The sequence below is a fragment of the Anarrhichthys ocellatus genome, unplaced genomic scaffold (assembly GCF_004355925.1).
Source record: "Anarrhichthys ocellatus isolate YVR2014 unplaced genomic scaffold, GSC_Weel_1.0 scaffold143, whole genome shotgun sequence".
Lineage (NCBI taxonomy): Eukaryota > Metazoa > Chordata > Actinopteri > Perciformes > Anarhichadidae > Anarrhichthys > Anarrhichthys ocellatus.
Window position 1 is genome coordinate 94,739 of NW_022280173.1, and position 20,019 is coordinate 114,757.

The 20,019-nt window shown below is 42.4% G+C and overlaps 2 protein-coding genes across 2 annotated transcripts in view; both read right to left on the reverse strand.

Moving 5' to 3' along the window:
• Positions 1-7,402, reverse strand: part of hyou1 (hypoxia up-regulated 1) — an 18,482-nt gene extending 11,080 nt beyond the window's left edge. The window contains exons 1-14 of the mRNA XM_031877656.1: positions 6,297-7,402; positions 5,969-6,062; positions 5,753-5,831; positions 5,445-5,599; positions 5,077-5,153; positions 4,813-4,994; positions 4,122-4,237; positions 2,362-2,548; positions 1,990-2,124; positions 1,469-1,551; positions 1,037-1,169; positions 581-768; positions 211-372; positions 102-105 (exon numbers count right to left, since the gene is read on the reverse strand). Of these exons, the coding sequence (XP_031733516.1) occupies positions 102-105; positions 211-372; positions 581-768; positions 1,037-1,169; positions 1,469-1,551; positions 1,990-2,124; positions 2,362-2,548; positions 4,122-4,237; positions 4,813-4,994; positions 5,077-5,153; positions 5,445-5,599; positions 5,753-5,831; positions 5,969-6,062; positions 6,297-6,450 (1,749 nt within the window). The 5' untranslated portion in view covers positions 6,451-7,402. The remainder of the gene's footprint in view (positions 1-101; positions 106-210; positions 373-580; positions 769-1,036; positions 1,170-1,468; positions 1,552-1,989; positions 2,125-2,361; positions 2,549-4,121; positions 4,238-4,812; positions 4,995-5,076; positions 5,154-5,444; positions 5,600-5,752; positions 5,832-5,968; positions 6,063-6,296) is intronic.
• A 1,491-nt stretch (positions 7,403-8,893) lies between these two features.
• Positions 8,894-20,019, reverse strand: part of vps11 (VPS11 core subunit of CORVET and HOPS complexes) — a 16,652-nt gene continuing 5,526 nt past the window's right edge. The window contains exons 2-16 of the mRNA XM_031877662.1: positions 19,465-19,613; positions 19,231-19,366; positions 18,984-19,147; positions 18,650-18,897; positions 15,175-15,370; positions 14,905-15,056; positions 14,200-14,386; positions 13,889-14,032; positions 12,699-12,896; positions 12,437-12,598; positions 10,493-10,626; positions 10,208-10,410; positions 9,908-10,079; positions 9,601-9,823; positions 8,894-9,484 (exon numbers count right to left, since the gene is read on the reverse strand). Coding sequence (XP_031733522.1) covers positions 9,320-9,484; positions 9,601-9,823; positions 9,908-10,079; positions 10,208-10,410; positions 10,493-10,626; positions 12,437-12,598; positions 12,699-12,896; positions 13,889-14,032; positions 14,200-14,386; positions 14,905-15,056; positions 15,175-15,370; positions 18,650-18,897; positions 18,984-19,147; positions 19,231-19,366; positions 19,465-19,613 — 2,633 coding nt within the window. The 3' untranslated portion in view covers positions 8,894-9,319. The remainder of the gene's footprint in view (positions 9,485-9,600; positions 9,824-9,907; positions 10,080-10,207; positions 10,411-10,492; positions 10,627-12,436; positions 12,599-12,698; positions 12,897-13,888; positions 14,033-14,199; positions 14,387-14,904; positions 15,057-15,174; positions 15,371-18,649; positions 18,898-18,983; positions 19,148-19,230; positions 19,367-19,464; positions 19,614-20,019) is intronic.

Genomic DNA, 20,019 nt, shown 5'->3' on the forward strand with positions numbered 1-20,019 from the left:
CCTCTACCAAACCTGTAACTGGGCCGTCACGCACTATACCTGAGCTAGAGCCTGGTTCTTCTTGTACAGCCATTATTTCATGCTGTGTGCGTAAGTGTGACATGTCTATAATCACACATACATGTATTGTTTGTAGGTCTGACATACCAGAAGGTAAAAACACTGACATGCCGAGCCCTCACAACAAAGAGGAGCTACCGGCCCAGTTACAGGTTTGGTAGAGTGTGACTGACCCGATCCAGCAGCAGCACCCCACTTTCATCCATGTTGAAATGGGCTTTGATGCCTTTTGACTCTGCATCTGTGTGCTTCTGGAAGCTGTCGCCTACTCCAGACAGTTTGACTGTGGTCAGGTTCAAAGAGCCAAACACACTGTGAAACACAGGCAGAGAGGAGAGCAGGGCTTCATTCACATCATGACGGAACACAGCGATTGCCAAAAGCAACATGGGAGGATAATACATTTGAAGTAGAATGCTATAACCCATAATAAAACGTTTTCTGTACACTGGTTGCTTTTTTATTACTATCCGTACAGCGAAGTCATTAACACTGCTAACGTAGCTAGCAACTAACTAACCTGAGGTCGTCCTGACTGAGGAAGCCGAGGTCGCCGTAGTTGATGTAGAAATCAAAGTCAGCATTGTAGCGGTTGAATGTGATGACCTTGCGCTGGGGGTAGGGCGCCATCCTCTGGAAGAGGACGCGCTTGTTGTGTTTAAGGCTCTTGATCCCCTCTTCCTCCTCCGTCTCTCGTGTGAACTCCACCTGATGGAGTTATATAACGTGGTGTTAACACGGCTTCGATTCAGGATGTATTTTTACATCTAATGTTGTAACTGAACAATGCATCCTATATGGATTTTAGTCCTGTTCAAAAAGAAAAGGCAACAATGTAAAAATGAGGGAGAGTACATATTAAAAAAATAAATAAAATTTTTTTTTTAAAAAAACTAAAAAAAGAACCCTGCATATCCATCAAAGGGGATGTTATTGAGACTCCAGCAGCCTGAGGCAGTGAAGGACCTGCACTGACCTGGATGGGGAAGACCGCTGCGTCTCGCACCAGGAAAGGTTTGACCTTGAAGGCCTTGCTGAGGGCTGCGGCCTGGTACACGGCGCCCATGGCTGCTGCCTCGTCTGCATTGATGTTCTTCCCCAGCTCATCCCTGCACAGACAAATACACCATAACAGCTGCAGCTCCTCTCAATCCAACGGAACCTGCCGAGGTAAAACTCAGCATTCTCTAATTCATCACAAGCCTGTTAATTGCAAAGTAGGTTTTCACATAACAGGTATTTGCTTTGGTGCATAAACAATACAACTATAAAATAAAAATAGAAGTCAAGAAACATAAATATAGAATAGAAGAACTACAATAAGAATATATAAAATTATTAAATATGTACAATACATCTCAAATGAAAGATGCTGAAAGGTAAAGTTATTCTGTGTGCTGACACCTACTTCTCCACAGCTTTGAGCAGCACTTCCTGAACCTTGGGAACACGGGTGGAGCCACCTACTAAAATCACCTGCTCAATTTCATCCTGTTGGCAGAAATAAGAACTCAGATTCCCAGCAGTGATGCAAACATCCATTCAAAAATAATTCACATTTCATCTGTCCAAACAGCTTAAGATGCAAATGACCTAAACATGTTTTGTCAAAATGAGTTTTGCTTTCGTGCCACTAATCACTTCATTTACCAATCAAACCACATTTTGTTGTAATGCAGTTCCAGTGCACACAAACTTTTCAAATGACAAATACATCTTGTGTCTGGCAGTTAATCTTCTTTACAAAGTGGTTGGCTGCACGACAATACCATATCATATGTATATAGGAGTCCATACACTTTCATTTCTATCCAACTTTCCTGTATCCTGCATCTGCAGTGACATACAGGGATCCCCAAAGTTTCATCTTATCCTGTCATGTGGGACAAACAAGCTGCACTGGATGAGACATCTACTGACAATACTAACCAACTTCATTTCTGCGGTGGAGAGAGCATCCTGCACCGGACCCGGCACTCTTTCAAAGAGATCAGCACACAGCTCTTCAAAATCAGTCCGGGTCACCTTAGCTTTGAAGTCAATGTCATCCAGCAAACCTTCCACCTGAAAACAAAAACATGTTTTCTTTCACTGCATTGGTGCTGCATCCAGGAGCTCCATCTATTAGGAGTCTATCACTGATCTGACTTCTCATAGAAATAACCAAGAGACTGCAACATTTCAAACACCTTGAAAACAAGGAATTTAAGATTTTGAAAATATTAGTTTTAAAATTTGGAGAACTTTGTTTTCGACGCACAACAAGCAAGCTGGTGTGAGTGTTCACGTCCCTGGACTCACCTGGGCCATAAAATCCACATTTGCACTGAGCACTGTCTTGAGCCTCTGAGCCTCTTTGAGAAGCTTGGCCATGGCCCGGTGGTTCTCCCTCACATCCTTCTTGCTCTTCTTCTGTTCGTTGAACAGTTTGGCCAAGTGGTCCCGGAGACGCAGGTCCATCTCAAAGCCCCCCAGTCCACGGTCAAACCTACATCCAGAACAAGAGAGAACACCCGAGACTGAGGACATGTGGTTTGGGGGGGGGGGGGGGGGTTTCAATCCGCTCAATCAAAAACCACAAGCATTTACTATCTTTTATATTCAAAGACTCAGATGGTCTTATCTGTGGATGTTGAAGAGCTTTAATGGCTCAGGTAGGATTAGAAAAAGAAAGACAGAATTTCACCATAAAACCCAGGTTCTGTCATAAAACCTGATAATTATTCCTTTACCCTCAACCATCTTTATCCATACATTTAAGTGGGTGGCTGAGTGTGGGGAGGGGATTTTATCAGCACACCAGCTCCTGGTCCATGTTGAGTGTAATTAAGATTGATGTATCAGTTTTCAGATACTGTTTTACCTGAGCAAGTAGTACTAAACACTTCCTGGGAAATACATCAGCAGAGTTTGGCTCCTGGGGCAGCATTTATAAACTCTGATTCTCTTATTCCAACACGGCAGCTCAGGATAACATCAGAAATACAACATGTACCCATTATTGTCTTTTATTGAAAAACAAAACAAACACATGAACTGTTAATCAGGTCAATGAATTATACATGCAACATTTCCATCAGGTAGACCGGATCCTAGGTTTAATTCTTTGAGCCCCCTTTGCCCACAGACTCCCAGTACTTTTGCTCTCTGCTTTGGTAACAGAAAAAGTCAGACTTCAAACTGTATCACATCCTAATTGTGAGATTATATTGTATACATTTTACCTGACTGAATAACCCACAGGTCTCAGTGTTGGACTAAGATAAATGTGCCTTGTGATACAGGACCCTGGCTTACGGACAAATCTGGATTCCTTCCTAATCTTAAACCACACTTTTAGGTTTTTCCCCTCTATTTAACCACTGAAAAATATTGGATTTATATTTTTGTCTATCCACAAACCACATTGTAAAATCTGCTCTGTACAAAAAACTAAACTTGCACAGCGAGACCAGGCGGTAATGAACACAACCTTATTTCATAAATGCATTTTTCATGTCAGAAGGGTCAACAGTCACCACCTCCTCCTACCTTGCTGTTGAAGCTAACAGGAGCTAGCAGCTAAGCGGCAGGGAGCATGAGCCGGGCATAGGACAACTTCAGTCTTGTTCGCTTCCAGGACCCTGAAGCGAGCAAGAAAGATTGTAGCCGAACCCTCTCACCCTGGACATAAACCGTTCGTGCCCCTTCCATCTGGCAGGAGGCTGAGGTCCATCAGGACCAAGACATCACGCCACATGAACAGTTTTTTCCCTTCTGTAGTCGGGCTCATCAACAAAGCCCGGGACCCCCACTGACTCTGTCATCCCCGAGACAATTTCCTACCGATACACTCCCCTGCGAATCCCTTCTATGTTTCTATATTTAAATACACTTGACACTTTTACATCACTTACTTTATACTTGTTTATAGTACTGTTATCCGTTTGTGCACTTTATTATATATTTTATTGTGAATTTTAATACGTTTCTATTTTTTGCACTGTGTTGATTGTTTAATGTTATGCACCATCTCACTCACACTCACAGTCAACACTACTCAGCCACAATGCTGGACTCACCCGACTCCTCGGATCTGTAACTGGGGCTGGGTCCCAGCCTCCTTGGTTTTGACTGTCTGATAAGTGACGATGGTGGCCGTTGTGCTGCCTGAGCCCATGTCATAAAACATCACATTCTGAAAAGGGAACATCAGACTTTAAGCAATTTGTAGTCACTCAGATGAGCTCGTTTTCCTACACAGTGGCAGATACAATGGGAATTCTCATCATGCACTGCTCTACCTAATGGTGAGATATATTTAAGGATAAAGCTGTGGATGTTCTATATTTGTTATTGTCAACAAAACCAACAATGTGCTAGTCTGTCTCTCAATACTTTCTGACTTCCCTACTCTGTAAAATAGAGGAGAAGTGTGGCAGCATATCATTGTGGTCCAACACATGCACAGTAGAATCTGGTCTGCACTTGGAGAGATTCATTTCACGGATGGTTGTAGCCTACTTTATGATATTTAATAAAAGACTATAAACAAATGCTTTCTATCTGAAAATGTTCTATTGCATATCGGCCGCCATCCAGTCGAGCGTACCCAAAGAGCATCTGAGTGGACCATAAACGCTCAGACCTGGTTGCTAGGTACATACATTGTTATTATGGATCTGCATATGAGATTTGTTAATAATAAAAGAAATATAGAATATCACCAGGATGATTCTTAACATGTCTTTGGGAAGAATGCTGGAAGTGCACCTTAACAGTGTTGTCAATGTCTTTCCTCCTGAACACCCCATAGTTCAAGGCCACAGCTGTGTTGTCGTTGATGAGTTGAAGGACCTTTACACCTCCCATCCGTGCAGACTGCAGGACTGCCCTGCGCTCTGCCTGGTTAAAAAAGGCGGGGACGGTGATCACTGCATCTTTGATTGGTTGTTCTGTGATCAGGAGGAGGAAGAACTTAATAGATGCTTCACATATTCAAACATTCAGTGATACATCTTCAGAGAGCAAACTGACCTGCGAAGTCCTGAGCAAGTCCACGAGAATAATTGAGCAGCATCCCGAGGAGCTCCTCAGGTGTGAACTGCATTTTTCTGGCAGAACAAACCACACAGAGCCAGATTAGATGACTCAGTCCCAACCACAATCTATTGATAACGTTTTGCAGGTGTTGCTCTGACAACTGTTATCGTAACTCTAAACGCTACAGTGCCTCAATACTGTAGGGAGTTCTACTGTATACACCATGTAGAAACTAAATGACAGACACACCACCTATATGACTTCTGAGGTCAGGGGTTACCATGCAAATTATTTTACAGTAACAGACAAATGATTTCAGATAGCATGTATTGCATGATGGGAAACGGAGTAAAGAGACTTACTCTGAGTTCTTAAAGTAGACTGTGCCTCTCACTGGGTCTTCCAGTAGTTGGTGCTCAGGAAAACGTTTCTGGTAGAGCGCCACCTGGAGGTTATCGTGCTTTTTGCCCAGGAGGCCTTGGAGGTGTCTATAAACAGTTTTGGGGTTCTTCACAGACTGAAACATATCCAATATGTGACCATTAATAGCATACAAGGACAAGATAGTTTAATTTGAACTGTGGAACTGTGAGACAGCGTAAAGGATATTCATGAGATTACGCAGATATTGCATCAAACTCTATTCTGGACATTTGAGAAGAAGTCATACCACTCCCAGGGCACTGTCTCCCAAAAGTCTTTCATCTTCCTTCAGACATACGGTTGTGGGTGTTTTCCTCCTCGACTCCCTAAATAAAAACACAGCAGACATTGTGTTGCGCTCCGAAACGTACTTTCACTCTGTATTCACATGGAAATAGAAAACTTGAGTGTGGGCAAGCCAAGTGTGTACGCTCACTGTACCATGATCATGGCAAACACTCACTTGTTGAGAACAATCTCCATCGGCACACCAGGTTTCACGATCGCTACTTTCATCCACTCACTGCCCAGGTCAACGGACATGACGGCTACAGTCACTGCAGACACAAAATTACATAAAGACATGAACACCAACGACCCCACAGGTATAGAAGAACTGCATTATGGATCTGGCTTATCCATTTCCAAACACTGATCGATAACGGCTGTATGAAGTGTGACAGTGTTGTAAAACTAGACTGGTGCTTAACGCTCTGTGTGTTTTTACCAGCACCGATCACCACTACGACCAGGGCTTCATGTTAGGGAAATATGTTGATGGATCACATTACCTGTGTGAGAGGGCAACAGCGCCAGAACAAGGCCAAAGAGAACAAGTGGCGCCAGCTTCCTTTCCAGCATGATGAGCTGAATGATGAACAGATCAAACATTATAATCAACTGAATCCCTACATGTGTTGTGACAACCTCATCACACACCACCATCAATACAGAACACCTTTAATTCCCAGCTCTTCTTTGTCCTTCCACCTGCAATGTAGAGACACCTTTTGTCCAGTCGTGTTGTACTTGTCACTCATGTCTGGCAGGTGCAACCCCAAAGAGGAACATTGATAAGCCAAACCTGCCCTTTTTGTTAACTTCACACAGGATATTTACATCAGTCTTTTGATAAATGCCATACATTGCTTCTGTTTCCTTGTGGTTCTTCAGTGCTAATATGGCTGTGATCACTGTAACCTAAAGCAGTGCCACTAACAGGTAGTGCCATGGACTTTGCCCAAGGATATTCAAAGCAGTTAATGCACCTGATCCCACCCACACAATAGGTGTAGACAGTTCCAAACACATGGCCTTAACATCATTCACAAGCTCTGATGTTGTCTAAAGCTTTAATATCTGCAATGAACCACTCTGCACTCACAGGGAAGTATGGGTTTCATTTTCAAAGCTGCAGATGTATCCTGTAGCAAGAGCTTCAGATTCAGTACCGTGACATCAAAACCAGGACATTGTGTGTTTCAGGGAGAAACTTCTGTTCGCCCAGGTGAGACTGTGACGCTTGAATGCAAAATGGATGAAATGAAAGCCTCACTGAAATAAAACTAAATGTAAAAACACTCCGGTCTTTAGCTTATGGACATCACTTGGATGAAGTGGCTGGTTGTAGGAGAAGCTGCTGATGTGCATTAGCTAGAACGTTACAGCCACGTCGGATACAATGATTAGCATTTATCGTTAAACCTTAAACGGTTCAAAAACGCAACCGGACAATGTGGACCTTCTCTGGACCTTCTCTGGACCTTTCCAGATAAAAGCTAGCGGTACTAGTTGGAAGAAATAGCACAACATAAGTTGACAGCTACTGTTAGCTAGCTCACTGTCTGACAACCATCAATATGTAAGCATGAGTGACACACTGAGCTGTGGCAGGAACTCAACTTACCTTACTATCCGACCACAAATACAAGTGTTGAGTGTGCTTCTCCGAGCGGTTCTGAGGTTCGTTTCCTGGTCTTGCCTTGATTCAGAGCCTCTTTGTGTCACACTTTGCCGTTTTCCGCTCCTCTTATCACCGGTTCGCTCTCAACTACCGGGCCCGGAATGCAGCGTCACCTCATTGGATACACTGATGCCGCTGCGCTGGGAGAAAAACTATTGTCACGCTAACAACAACAAACATACTGTTTCCGGTTAGCATTTAAGTGCAAAACGCAACGTAGCCTAACAGACAGGTATTGCAACTAACTCTAATAGCTATTTTTGATCGGGCACTAACTCAAAATTAATAACAGTAAATGGGGATCCAAGTAACTATGCAATGCATTTAAAAATAAAATAATAGCTGTGAATGACATTCTAAAAGTAAAGTTATATTACCTTTTAGGACCCAATAAATAAAGCTAGCAAAACAAACACAGGGAAAGGTGTACAGTGCGATAACATCATATCACTTCACAATTACAGCAAAGATGTTATTAAAGGGCTAACGCTTAAGTGTTTGAATATTTGTACTGGCAGAGACGATTGATGTGCTCTTGTTTTGAAAGGGAAAACCCATTTTGTCCGGTAATTAACTCCAGCTGTCTTGACGCCTGGTGCAATAACCGGCAATAACTGTCCAATCCAGAGCCCGCCCATCGCGCTCCACGCACTGCACCGTGATTGGTCCACGTGAGACGAGTGACGTCGAAAAACATCTGGCTACTGTTAATTGGTCCACGTCCAGATAGTGGGCGTAAATTGAATGACGATACTTCCAGGAAAAGTGAGAGCAAACCACATGCCTTCTTAAATTAATTGATTTAGTTAATTTTTAAATGCTTTGTTGTTTATCTTAATTTTGTCTTTTCATTATAAAGCATGTACTCTTGACCTGTACACTGATATTCTGAAATCAACATATTTTACAGATATTCTATATAAAGCAGTAAGAAGATGTAAAATGTGTTATAGTTCAACTTATGTGCATAAATATGACTCTTCCATGACATTTAAAAGGAATGAATAATCTTATCTTTGCAAAGATCAAGAAAGGCCTCTCTCATTGTGACGAATAATGGAGTAACCCGTTAAGCTTTTGAAGAAAAAGAAATGTCTACCATCAAAAACACAGATAAAAACAATGCAGCAGCAAGAGAAGATAGACCTACATTAAGGTATCACTTGGTATAAGCACAAAAGTGGACCTTCAAGTTCATGGACCAGTGTGCATTTCTCCAAGTGCATCACAGAACAGGGTTTGAACAGGTGTTGTTCTGAAGAGCCAGCACAAGTAACACTCAGCTGAAATACATATCCTGTACGTCATAGTTGACAACTGTTCATGTGATGTGATATGATATGATAATCATGTAGTAATGTAATATATGATTTCATCATATGACCCATAACCCATGAGACCCACAGACAATGCTATATCAAGAAATTCACTTAATAATTATTTTATTCACAATTTGAATCCTCAAGTTAGAGTGGCAGACATCAGATAATTTCATCAATGAGAGACAGTTAACCTATTTTTGAGTGTTATGTGCAAGATTTATAATTAGTACAAGCAAATGCATCGAAAGAAAAATACTCAAAAAGGTGTGATTCAGCAAGGTTTAAGACACAGTATTACATGTTTTTAACTAAAGTACATTTATACAGTCCCCAGTGCTTCATGACTAGAAACACAATGCAAATAGGTACATCCCAGCTTCTAAAAGCAGGCAGCTGCATTCACTGCTAAATAAAGTGGCACCCCAGTGTGAAGCGGCAAAGCATATGGTGGAGAGGCTGTCCTGATGTGAGGCTGCACACAAAGTGCCTGCTCAGGTAGGATTCAAACAGTCATCACAAGCTGAGCTTTTCAGCAATTTCTCTTGGTGTGGACGAGAAGGTCTCTCTGCAGGTTCACTTCCAGGCTCCCGACGGTTTTGCTGCCAGGTGGGTCGGTGACCAGAGTCAGTTTGTTGAACACTCCTCGACCAAAATAGTCAGCCACGACAGAGAAACCATCATTAGAGCTGCGTAACTGAAAACCATAGAGAAGACACAAGAATTTGCATTAACTCAAACATTCCAAGAGTGTTTAGAGGGTGAACACGCAACTTCTATCGTTTCTTCCAGTCAAAGCTCAAGTATTGTCACCTGTCTGTTGAAGTGGTCATGCAGGTCGCGTTTCTGGTCCTGGGCACGCAGCATGTCCATGACTTTGCGGTTTTCTGGAGTGCATGTTGGGCACTCAGCCTCGCTCTCGGCGTAGCTTTCGAAGCAGTGTTGGTGGAAGGAGTGGCTGCACAGGAAATGAACAGACGGCAGCTCCAGGGGGCTGTTGCACATGTTACACTTGGTCTTCTGGAATATCTTGGCACTGTGTAGAAATACAAAGATCTTCAGTCATATTATCTAGTTGATAATCAATTAAATACTTGGGAATGATACATATGTAACCCACCTGGTTTTGAGCTCCTGGATCTCAGAGCGGAGGTGAGCCGTTTCGTCACGGTACTGGTGGATTTTGCGTTCATCGTCCTCTATCTGCTGGCTCTCCCTCTGCAGCTTATTGATGAGGTAGTCCTTGATGACGGAGAGAGTGGCTGTCGAGTTGTGTGCCAGTGTTTGCACCACTACGGCAGAAGAAAAAGCATGGCTGTAATCATGTGCTTCTTTTCAAACAACATCTTACCAATGCTAAGAAATCTCAAAACCCAAAGAGGATCGCACGCAGCATTAAGTAAAACGTCCAGCAGCTAACCAAGTAATGGAGGCATCAGGTTGTTTTGGTCTATGTGAAGTAGGACCTCACTGATGTAGGCCTTGCAGTCCTCTTCTTTCCTGGCAAAGTATCCCAATGCCTGCTCCCATAGGCAACCCTCTTGATCCCCATAGCGCTGGCAGGCCTCTACCACTTTCCCATACTCCTCATTCTGCATGTGGTAGTGCATAATCTGCTGGTACCTGCACAAGAATGCAAATCATGTAGATAGATATTTATATATAGGTACATTCATACATATTCATACACTGTTCTCTCACTTACAGTTTACCCTTCTCATAAAGGTAGAGGACGCCTTCTTTGAAGTTGTGCATCTGGCAGAGGACCAGGGCCTTATCGAACACAGTGCTGTCACTCCTCAACAGGGACACGGCTTCCCCCTGCAGGACTTTTTTCCTCTACCAAACATATGCATCAGTAAAAAAAGTTTAAATGATTTTTCCCTGGTTAAACTAAATTTCTGCAAAGCCTTCGAATTTTTTGGGATTGGCATAACCACACAGCGATCTGCTACAGCAACCTGTATGTATTATACTATATACAGTCAGGCCATAAGTATTTGGACTGTGACACAATCTTTCAAATTTTGCCTCTACACGACTCAATGGATTTGAAACTACACAGGTCAATATGTGGTTGAAGTGTAGACTTTCAGCTTTAATTCAATGGATATAACAAAAATATCACAATAACCATTTAGGAATTACAACCACTTTTACACAGCCCCCCACATTTTCAGAGGCTCAAAAGTAATTGGACAGCTGTCTGACAAACAGTTTCATGGCCAGATGTGGCCTATTCTGTCACTATTTCATGACAAATGATGCCGACTTCAGGATTCAAAATTTCAGAATTTGCACTTGGCAGCTGGTCCTTGGAACTCTCAGCATGCGGACCAAAAAGATGTCAATGCAAGTGAAAGAGGCCATTATTAGGTTGAAAAAAAAAACTTAAACCTATCAGTCAGATAGCAGAAACATTCGGATTGGCCAAATAAACAGTTTGGTATATTCTTCAAAAGAAGGAATGCACTGGCAAGCTCACCAACACCAAAAGGCCCAGAAGACCACAGATGACATAAGTGGATGGTTGCAGAATTCTTACCTTGGTGAAGAAAAACCCCTTCATAACATCTACTGAAGTCAAGAACACTCTGGAGGATGTAGGCGCATCATTGTCAAAATCTACAATCAAGAGACGCCTTCATGAATCTAAATACAAAGGGTGCAAACCACTGGTAACACTGAAGAACAGGAAGGCCCGATTAGACTTTGCCAGAAAACATCTTACAAAGCCTGACCAGTTTTGGAAAAAGATTCTCTGGGCAGATGAAACAAAGATTAACTTGTACCAGAATGATGGGAGGAGAGAAGTGTGGAGAAGGAAAGGAACGGCTCATGATCCAAAGCATACCACATCATCTGTTTAACATGGTGGAGGCAGTGCTTTGGATGGGCATGTATGGCTGCTAATGGAACTGGGTCACTGGTGTTCATTGGTGATGTCAGCTGATAGAAGCAGCAGGATGAGTTCTGAGGTGTTTAAGGCTAAACTATCTGCTCAGAGTCAGCCTAATGCTACAAAACTGATTGGACGGCGCCTCACAGTGCAGATGGATTATGACCCAAAAGATAATGTGAAAACAACCCAAGAGCTTCTCAAGGCAAAGGAATAGAATATTCTTCAATGGCTAAGTCAATCACCTGATCGCAACCCAAGTGAGCAGGCGTTTCACTTACTTAAGATAAAACTAATGGCAGAAAGACCCACAAACAGGCAGCAGCTGAAGGAGGCTGCAGTGAAAGGTCTGGCAAAGCATCTCAAGGGAGGAAACTCACCGTTTGGTGATGTCTATGGTGCCAGACTTCAGGCAATCATTGCCTGCAAAGGCTTTTCCTCCAAGTATTAAAAATAATGATTATATTCACAATTATGTTAGTTTGTCCAATTACTTTTGAGCCTCTGAAAATGTGGGGGGCTGTGTAAAAATGGCTGTAATTCCTAAATGGTTATTGTGATTTCTTTGTTATATGCATTGATTTAAAGCTTAAAGTCTACACTTCAACAACATATTGACTGATTCATTTTAAATCTATTGGAGTCGTGTAAAGAGGCAAAATTAGAAAAGTTGTGTCACAGTCCAAATACTTATGGCCCTGACTGTATATGTGTAAGGATTAATAGCTAGTTTGCGCGTTATGGACTGACCACAGGGTCCTGTTCGTGCGCCCAGTCTTGTAGCCGGAGCTCCAGCAGTGTGTCATACACTCCCTGGGGACAACGGGAGTCCACCTCCATCATGTGTTCCAGGAAGGCTTTCAGCTCCCGAGGGTTGTTGGCAAAAATTGGGATGAATTCCTCGGAGTTGGCCTTATAACAAAACAAATATGGACAGGCATAAGAAAATCACGTGAAAATGACAGGAGTTTCTTATTAAACACAAAGAAAACCAGAAGCCCTGCAGACTGACCTTGTTGGCCCGACCCCTACCCAGGCTGTCTCTTTCAGCAGCTTCTCCACTGGGTTGGTAGTTGGTGCATAAACCCTTCAGAAGCCACGTGGTGCCTTCAGGAACATGGTGCATCAGTGTTTTGCCGTAACGCTTCATGTTGCTCTCAGCTTGTTCAAAAGGCAGACGTCCAATGTAACGCAGCCCTTCCTGATAGTTCTGGGTTTTGGAAGGAATCATAACGGCTTAATGTATCTGTTGAAGCGATGCTTGTTTTCATTCAGACAGGAGTGACTGAGATGGAGAGCAGCAAGATACAAATGTTCTAAAAGGATAAAGACTGTACATTTTGCCGTTGAAGCCTTAAATAATGACTATAATGAGCGAGGGATGCTCGCCACCACCTGTTACAATAAACCTATTGCAATCCAAAACCAGGTTGACTTGAGACTATGTAAAGCATTTTGCTTGATATTAATATATTCATATATGCAGTTGGATGAATGAAGATTGAAATTTAGGAAGAGACTTGCATATTAAACTGTATCCATGTTGGTAATTTTAATGGCTGCTCATCTAAATGATGTGATATTTGGCAAAGTGTCAATTCATTTTCTAACAGTTTTCTGAAACAATGTTTCAGCTCTCACTGGACAAATTTGGACAAATGAAATGAAAGATGGTTTGAAGAAGGGATATTAATATTTAACCATTTCACCATTAACCGTCAATAAGTATTTTGACCAATTAATGCCGACAGTCAAACAGTTTAAAGAAATATTAAAAACTTTAAAAAGGAGCTGTGCAAAACTCAGAGGAGCGGCTCATTACTTAAAGGAGAATAGCCGGTCCACCTTAAGGGTCAGTCCACCTTAAGTGAGCCTGAGCCGGAGTTGTTGCTAACTTCGGGGCTAACCCCCTTCACATTAAATAGCAGGTGGCAACAAGACACAGGAGCTGAGCTTGGGTCTCCTCACAGGTCTTACAGCTGACAACCTCACAGCTTAACTACTTGATGAAACATCAGTCAAACTTCAGACAGCACTGCACACCTGCTTTGGCTACTGGCAGTTTGTGTTCACGCTGACAACAATCACCTGATTAGACAATCACCTTCCTCTGAGTTCTAACTCAGAGGAAGGTGTGGGACATTTGTTGGAAATCATAACAGGGAAAAAAGAATATTGGATGGTATTTGCATGTTTCTTCACCTTAAGGTCTTCCAGCTGGATCTTCAGGTACCATTCATGGTGCATGTGTTTCTCAGCCAAGAAGACAGCATGGCTGTGGTAACCGGCCTGCCGAAGAACCTTGATGGCGATCTCAACATCGAAGTGGACCTCACTTTCACTACTCTGTTGAAATACGGAGCAGGAGGACAATGATGTTATATGGCAGCAATTAGTGACCTGATTGTTAAGAAAGTAACCTTTAAACTATGTGTTGTATTGTTACTGCAGCCCATTGGTTCTCTGATGGAAAACACTTAGTAGTTCATCCCTTACTCCTACTGGTCAGTCACCTTAATGAACTCCTCGAGCTTGGAGCTGTCCTTCAGCTTGGTGTAACAGTTCAGCAGCAGTGTGGTGTGGTCTGCGTTGGCCAGTGACTGTCTGTGCAGGGCCTGCAGATATGCGGTCAGGTTGTGGATCCTCTGCGCGTCCAAGAATTTCCTGATGACATACGATGGCTCTAGTTTCCCAATGGTGCTGTGGGAAAAGAGAGTGATGTTTTAAAAGTGGTTTTATCAATGGGGAGAGTGATCAGCAATCCAGTCTCTGACAGCTGGGCGATTTTAGAGCAATAAGTTTAACATCCAAGTGACATTGTAAATGAATTAAGACCACAGAATCATCATCATGGCTCTCTCTCTGAGAGATGAGGAGTGAGCCATCCTTCTCACTGGAATTCTCTGAATTGGGCATTCAAGAGAAAAATGGCAGCAGGTAAAGACAAAATGTATTGGCTGAAGTGCAAGAGAGTCTTTGGATCATCCTGGAAACAGCAGTTCAGTTGGGTGGCATATTAATTTACTTCAATAAAGATTAAACATAACAATTTTGGTCTTTGTTGTTATTTGATCAGCGCTAAAGATTGACTCTGGGCATGTAGATTTCTGACACACTTGCCCGAGCAGGCAAGAGAAAATGAACGTTGAACCCTGACATTTAACATCCAACCTTAGACAACAGTTTCAGCACTGGAAAATGTTTAGTGATGCAATTACCGGATGTACTGCTGGATGGCCCCGTCATGGTCTCCCTTAAGGTAAAGGTGGTCCCCGTACTGTCTGAAGATCTCCGACAGCCCGTCACTGTCCAGGTGCTGGCTCTTAGCCAGGTTTATGGCCATTACAAACAGATTCTTCTTAAACAGCATCTTAAGAGACAAACAAGGAGGAGTCAAGACTGCTCCCTGATCCATTTGATTTATAAAAGGACCGAACTTTTCATTACTGTTCCTGCTTGTGCAGTAGGGCCTTCCACTCTGGACTCACCTCCAGTTTGGTCTGTGTGTCTTTCTCCTGAAGAACAGACATTCTTCCATCTCTGGTGAGGATGTAGAACGAGCCCCACTCTGCCACCACATCTACGACGTCATCAAAGGAGGCACTGTAGGCGATGAACTTGTTGTCCAGGTCATAGATGGTCAGAAGCTGCTTGTCTGATGGAGAGCTGCTACCAAACTCTGTCCTGAGTAGAAGAACAACCCTGTCAAAGGTCTCATAGGAAACAGTGAGACTTTGGAAAGTTGCTCATCAACTGCTCGACTAAAATTTCATCTCCTCACCTCTGGCATAACATCACCTCACTGGTGATGCACAGCACGTTTTCAAGACAGTGTTGAATAACAAGCTCTGTTTGACACACTGTTTACATGGAATAGTTTCTTCTTTTATAACAAAGCCAAGTCCATTTTATTTCTTTAGCCCAGTATCAGACATATACAGTGGGTACGGAATGTATTCAGACCCCTTTACATTTTTCACTCTGTTTCATTGCAGCCATTTGCTAAAATCAAAAAAGTTCATTTTATTTCTCATTAATGTACACTCGGCACCCCATCTTGACAGAAAAAAACAGAAATGTAGAAATTTTTGCAAATTTATTAAAAAAGAAAAACTGAAATATCACATGGTCATAAGTATTCAGACCCTTTGCTCAGTATTGAGTAGAAGCACCCTTTTGAGCTAGTACAGCCATGAGTCTTCTTGGGAATGATGCAACAACCTTTTCACACCTGGATTTGGGGATCCTCTGCCATTCTTCCTTGCAGATCCTCTCCAGTTCCGTCAGGTTGGATGGTGAACGTTGGTGGACAGCCATTTTCAGGTCTCTCCAGAGATGCTCAATTGGGTTTAGGTCAGGGCTCTGGCTGGGCCAGTCAAGAATGGTCACAGAGTTGTTCCGAAGCCACTCCTTTGTTATTTTAGCTGTGTGCTTAGGGTCATTGTCTTGTTGGAAGGTGAACCTTCGGCCCAGTCTGAGGTCCAGAGCACTCTGGAAGAGGTTTTCTTCCAGGATATCTCTGTACTTGGCCGCATTCATCATTCCTTCAATTGCAACCAGTCGTCCTGTCCCTGCAGCTGAAAAACACCCCCATAGCATGATGCTGCCACCACCATGTTTCACTGTTGGGATTGTATTGGGCAGGTGATGAGCAGTGCCTGGTTTTCTCCACACATACCGCTTAGAATTAACGCCAAAAATTTCAATCTTGGTCTCATCAGACCAGAGAATCTTATTTCTCATAGTCTGGGAGTCCTTCATGTGTTTTTTGGCAAACTCTATACGGGCTTTCATATGTCTTGCACTGAGGAGAGGCTTCCGTCGGGCCACTCTGCCATAAAGCCCCGACTGGTGGAGGGCTGCAGTGATAGTTGACTTTGTGGAACTTTCTCCCATCTCCCTACTGCATCTCTGGAGCTCAGCCACAGTGATCTTTGGGTTCTTCTTTACCTCTCTCACCAAGGCTCTTCTTCCACGATTGCTCAGTTTGGCTGGACGGCCAGGTCTAGGAAGAGTTCTGGTCGTCCCAAACTTCTTCCATTTAAGGATTATGGAGGCCACTGTGCTCTTAGGAACCTTGAGTGCTGCAGAAATTATTTTGTAACCTTGGCCAGATCTGTGCCTTGCCACAATTCTGTCTCTGAGCTCCTTGGGCAGTTCCTTCGACCTCATGATTCTCATTTGCTCTGACATGCACTGTGAGCTGTAAGGTCTTATATAGACAGGTGTGTGCCTTTCCTAATCAAGTCCAATCAGTTTAATTAAACACAGCTGGACTCCAATGAAGGAGTAGAACCATCTCAAGGAGGATCAGAAGAAATGGACAGCATGTGAGTTAAATATGAGTGTCACAGCAAAGGGTCTGAATACTTATGACCATGTGATATTTCAGTTTTTCTTTTTTAATAAATTTGCAAAAATTTCTACATTTCTGTTTTTTTTCTGTCAAGATGGGGTGCTGAGCGTACATTAATGAGAAATAAAATGAACTTTTTTGATTTTAGCAAATGGCTGCAATGAAAGAAAGAGTGAAAAATTTAAAGGGGTCTGAATACTTTCCGTACCCTATCTGATATCTGATACAGATATACTATCTGTACAGCATACAATACCGTCTGTCCTTCCACCCTCGATTCAGATTAGAAAAACTCCCCAAATCCTCATTTACTATTATACTTTTACATCAAATTCAGCTGACACAAGATCACAGTAAATAGATATTTTTGTTAATGACACTCACATATTCTAATAGTGTGACCTGTCTGTAACATTCAGAGTGTTATTTACCTTACCTGCCACTATTACTGCCAGTGAAACACAATTATGTGTTAAAACACTTAACAATTTAGCAGAATAATACCTAAAAAATGAGCCCAGCCGCAGTTAATTTGATTTGCATAAAGTGGCACCAATTTAAAATTTAAAAAGTGTTTCTACTGCTGAACTTAGAATAATGGTTGAAGAGAAACTGCAATGTATCCATCATGCAAGAGGAAGGTAATAGTTAATTAACAGATCCACCTCATAACTATTACTGGCTGTTTTAATGATATGACACTGGACTGGAGCTGTGAGCCGTTAACAGTCAGGAGAAATTGATTTTATGGAAGGAAACATGTGAAAAACAACATACAACAACTGCTGCTGCTTTCTTTTGTTGAGCTTGCTGTACAGTTACTATAATGCATCTTTGAATTTGCTGCAATATGTGTATTGTATTTGTTACTGTGTGAACTATTAAAGCCTCAGCCTGTCTTACAGTTTGGTCCTAGCTATAGTGTCTCCCTGTGTCTGATGAACACACAGCATGTGTGAAACAGGCCAATGTTGTGTCAGCTAGCTATAAACTTTGCTTAATATATTTATCAGTTAACAATTACCAAAAGGCTGCCTGTTCGTTATTACGATATACATTTTAAATTATGATTCATGACGTCAAAACACGACTTATTTTGACTTGTTTAACACCAGTCATTAAACAATTTGCAGTATACATTTTCATCCGTAAAACGTTCCCAGCTAACACAACATTAGCCTGTTTCACAATTAATTGTGTGTATTTGGTCAGATTATATAAATTGGCAGGATGATAAGAATCAAAAGGCTAATGCTAGACTAACAGCAGATATCTGCAATAATGTCAGAATCATGTGATCACTATGTTAAATTACCCAAACAATTAAAACATAATTTTCCAAAACCACTGACGGATAGCAGACTTCAATAACTTCATAAGCCAAAAACCATGCCATCAAGCAGCGTGTCCCAGCCGTGTGCGTCACTTTTTAGTGTCCCTTGGAAACAGGCCCCGTACTGTTGTGCGCTCTTTGCAGTGTGTTTCTCTATTTGGTTGTTTTCTAATTTGCAGATTTCTTTTTAAAAAGCTGCACATGTGTTGTCAAATTGGTGAAGATGAAGGATTTCCTGTACACCTTCATCCAATGCATTCAGTGTTATCCTTACTTGTTGGGCGACTTGGCATCCCTAATGAGTAAAAACAGATATCCGCGGTGCCAGTGCGCCAACAGCTTGTGTCCATCAAAGGCGAAGCAGGGCCCTCGTTCATCGGGTTGGTACAGGTACACGCATTCCTCACCGGCCACAATGAACTGGGAGTCCTGGGAGGGATCTGCCAGGGAGGAGCAGCGCAGCGCACAGCCGTATGTGTCCAGCTCTACTTTAGCGTACTCCTTGATAGACAGGGTGTAGCACTGGGCAGGAAGAGGACAGGAGGTCAGACTGCATCTAGAGAAGAGTCACAGAAACAGTTATATGTTCTGGGAGTGATCAGACTTACATGGACTTTCTCCAGAGTGGCAACAAACAGATGGGTGACCTTTGCCACCTGGCGGAAAGCGAGGCCTGTGACTGGGCTGGTTCCCTCATGAAGAGTCAGAGTTTTACTGTGACGATCTCTGGTGATGTCACCTTTAGTTAAAACCACGCTGCCGTCTGTGAAGCCTATCAAGCAACACAACAACCACTATAAATTGGGAGGCCAAGCTGTCGAATGGCAGAGAGCAGGCCATTTCTTTGTGTCTTACCAATAGCCATGAAGTTGAGGTTTTCATGTACACTGAGGCAAGACACTTCTGTCGGTTTGTTGCCGGGAATTGCGGGGAAAATCCTAGTGCACAGAGGATTTCCACTGTCTCTCTTTTCAAGGTTCCAGACCTTGACCTGAAAAATAAGTACAGATTCATTTTAGTGGTGGTCCGTTCAAGTCGTTGCCAAAATTACTCGGTGTTTTAAGGTTCTGTGAAGAAGCGCTCACTTACTAGAGGGTTTATTCCTTGTTCATCCTGCCCCACTGACACAAGGATGCTGTGCTGCTTCAGCTGGTAGAGATGCGTTACCCGCAACTTGTAGGCCTGAAAAGATGTCAACTGCAGGGAGCGGGTCAAAAGCCAGATCTTGCCATCCATATGTAACATTGTAGTGGTTAAGAACAATTATGTATAGTTGTAGAAAGCGATGACATGTATGCAATGAACGGCAGTTCATGACGCTTCAGTTAAAACTTTCAATTCTTACCCTGCTGACCAATAATATAATAAAGTATTTCTGTAAGTAATATTTTGTATCTAAAAATACAAAAGCTGTGCATGCACGGCATGATACAAGAGACTGAATATATCCTCTGCATCAGCATGCAAAGTACTATTTTGTCCAAATGATTCAGTAATCACACCAAACTCACACCAGCGTCACACCAAACTCTGTTCTGTGTGTGTGTGTGTGTGTGTGTGTGTGTATATATATATACACGTGTATATATATATACACACATATATATACACATATACACACACACATATATATATATATATATA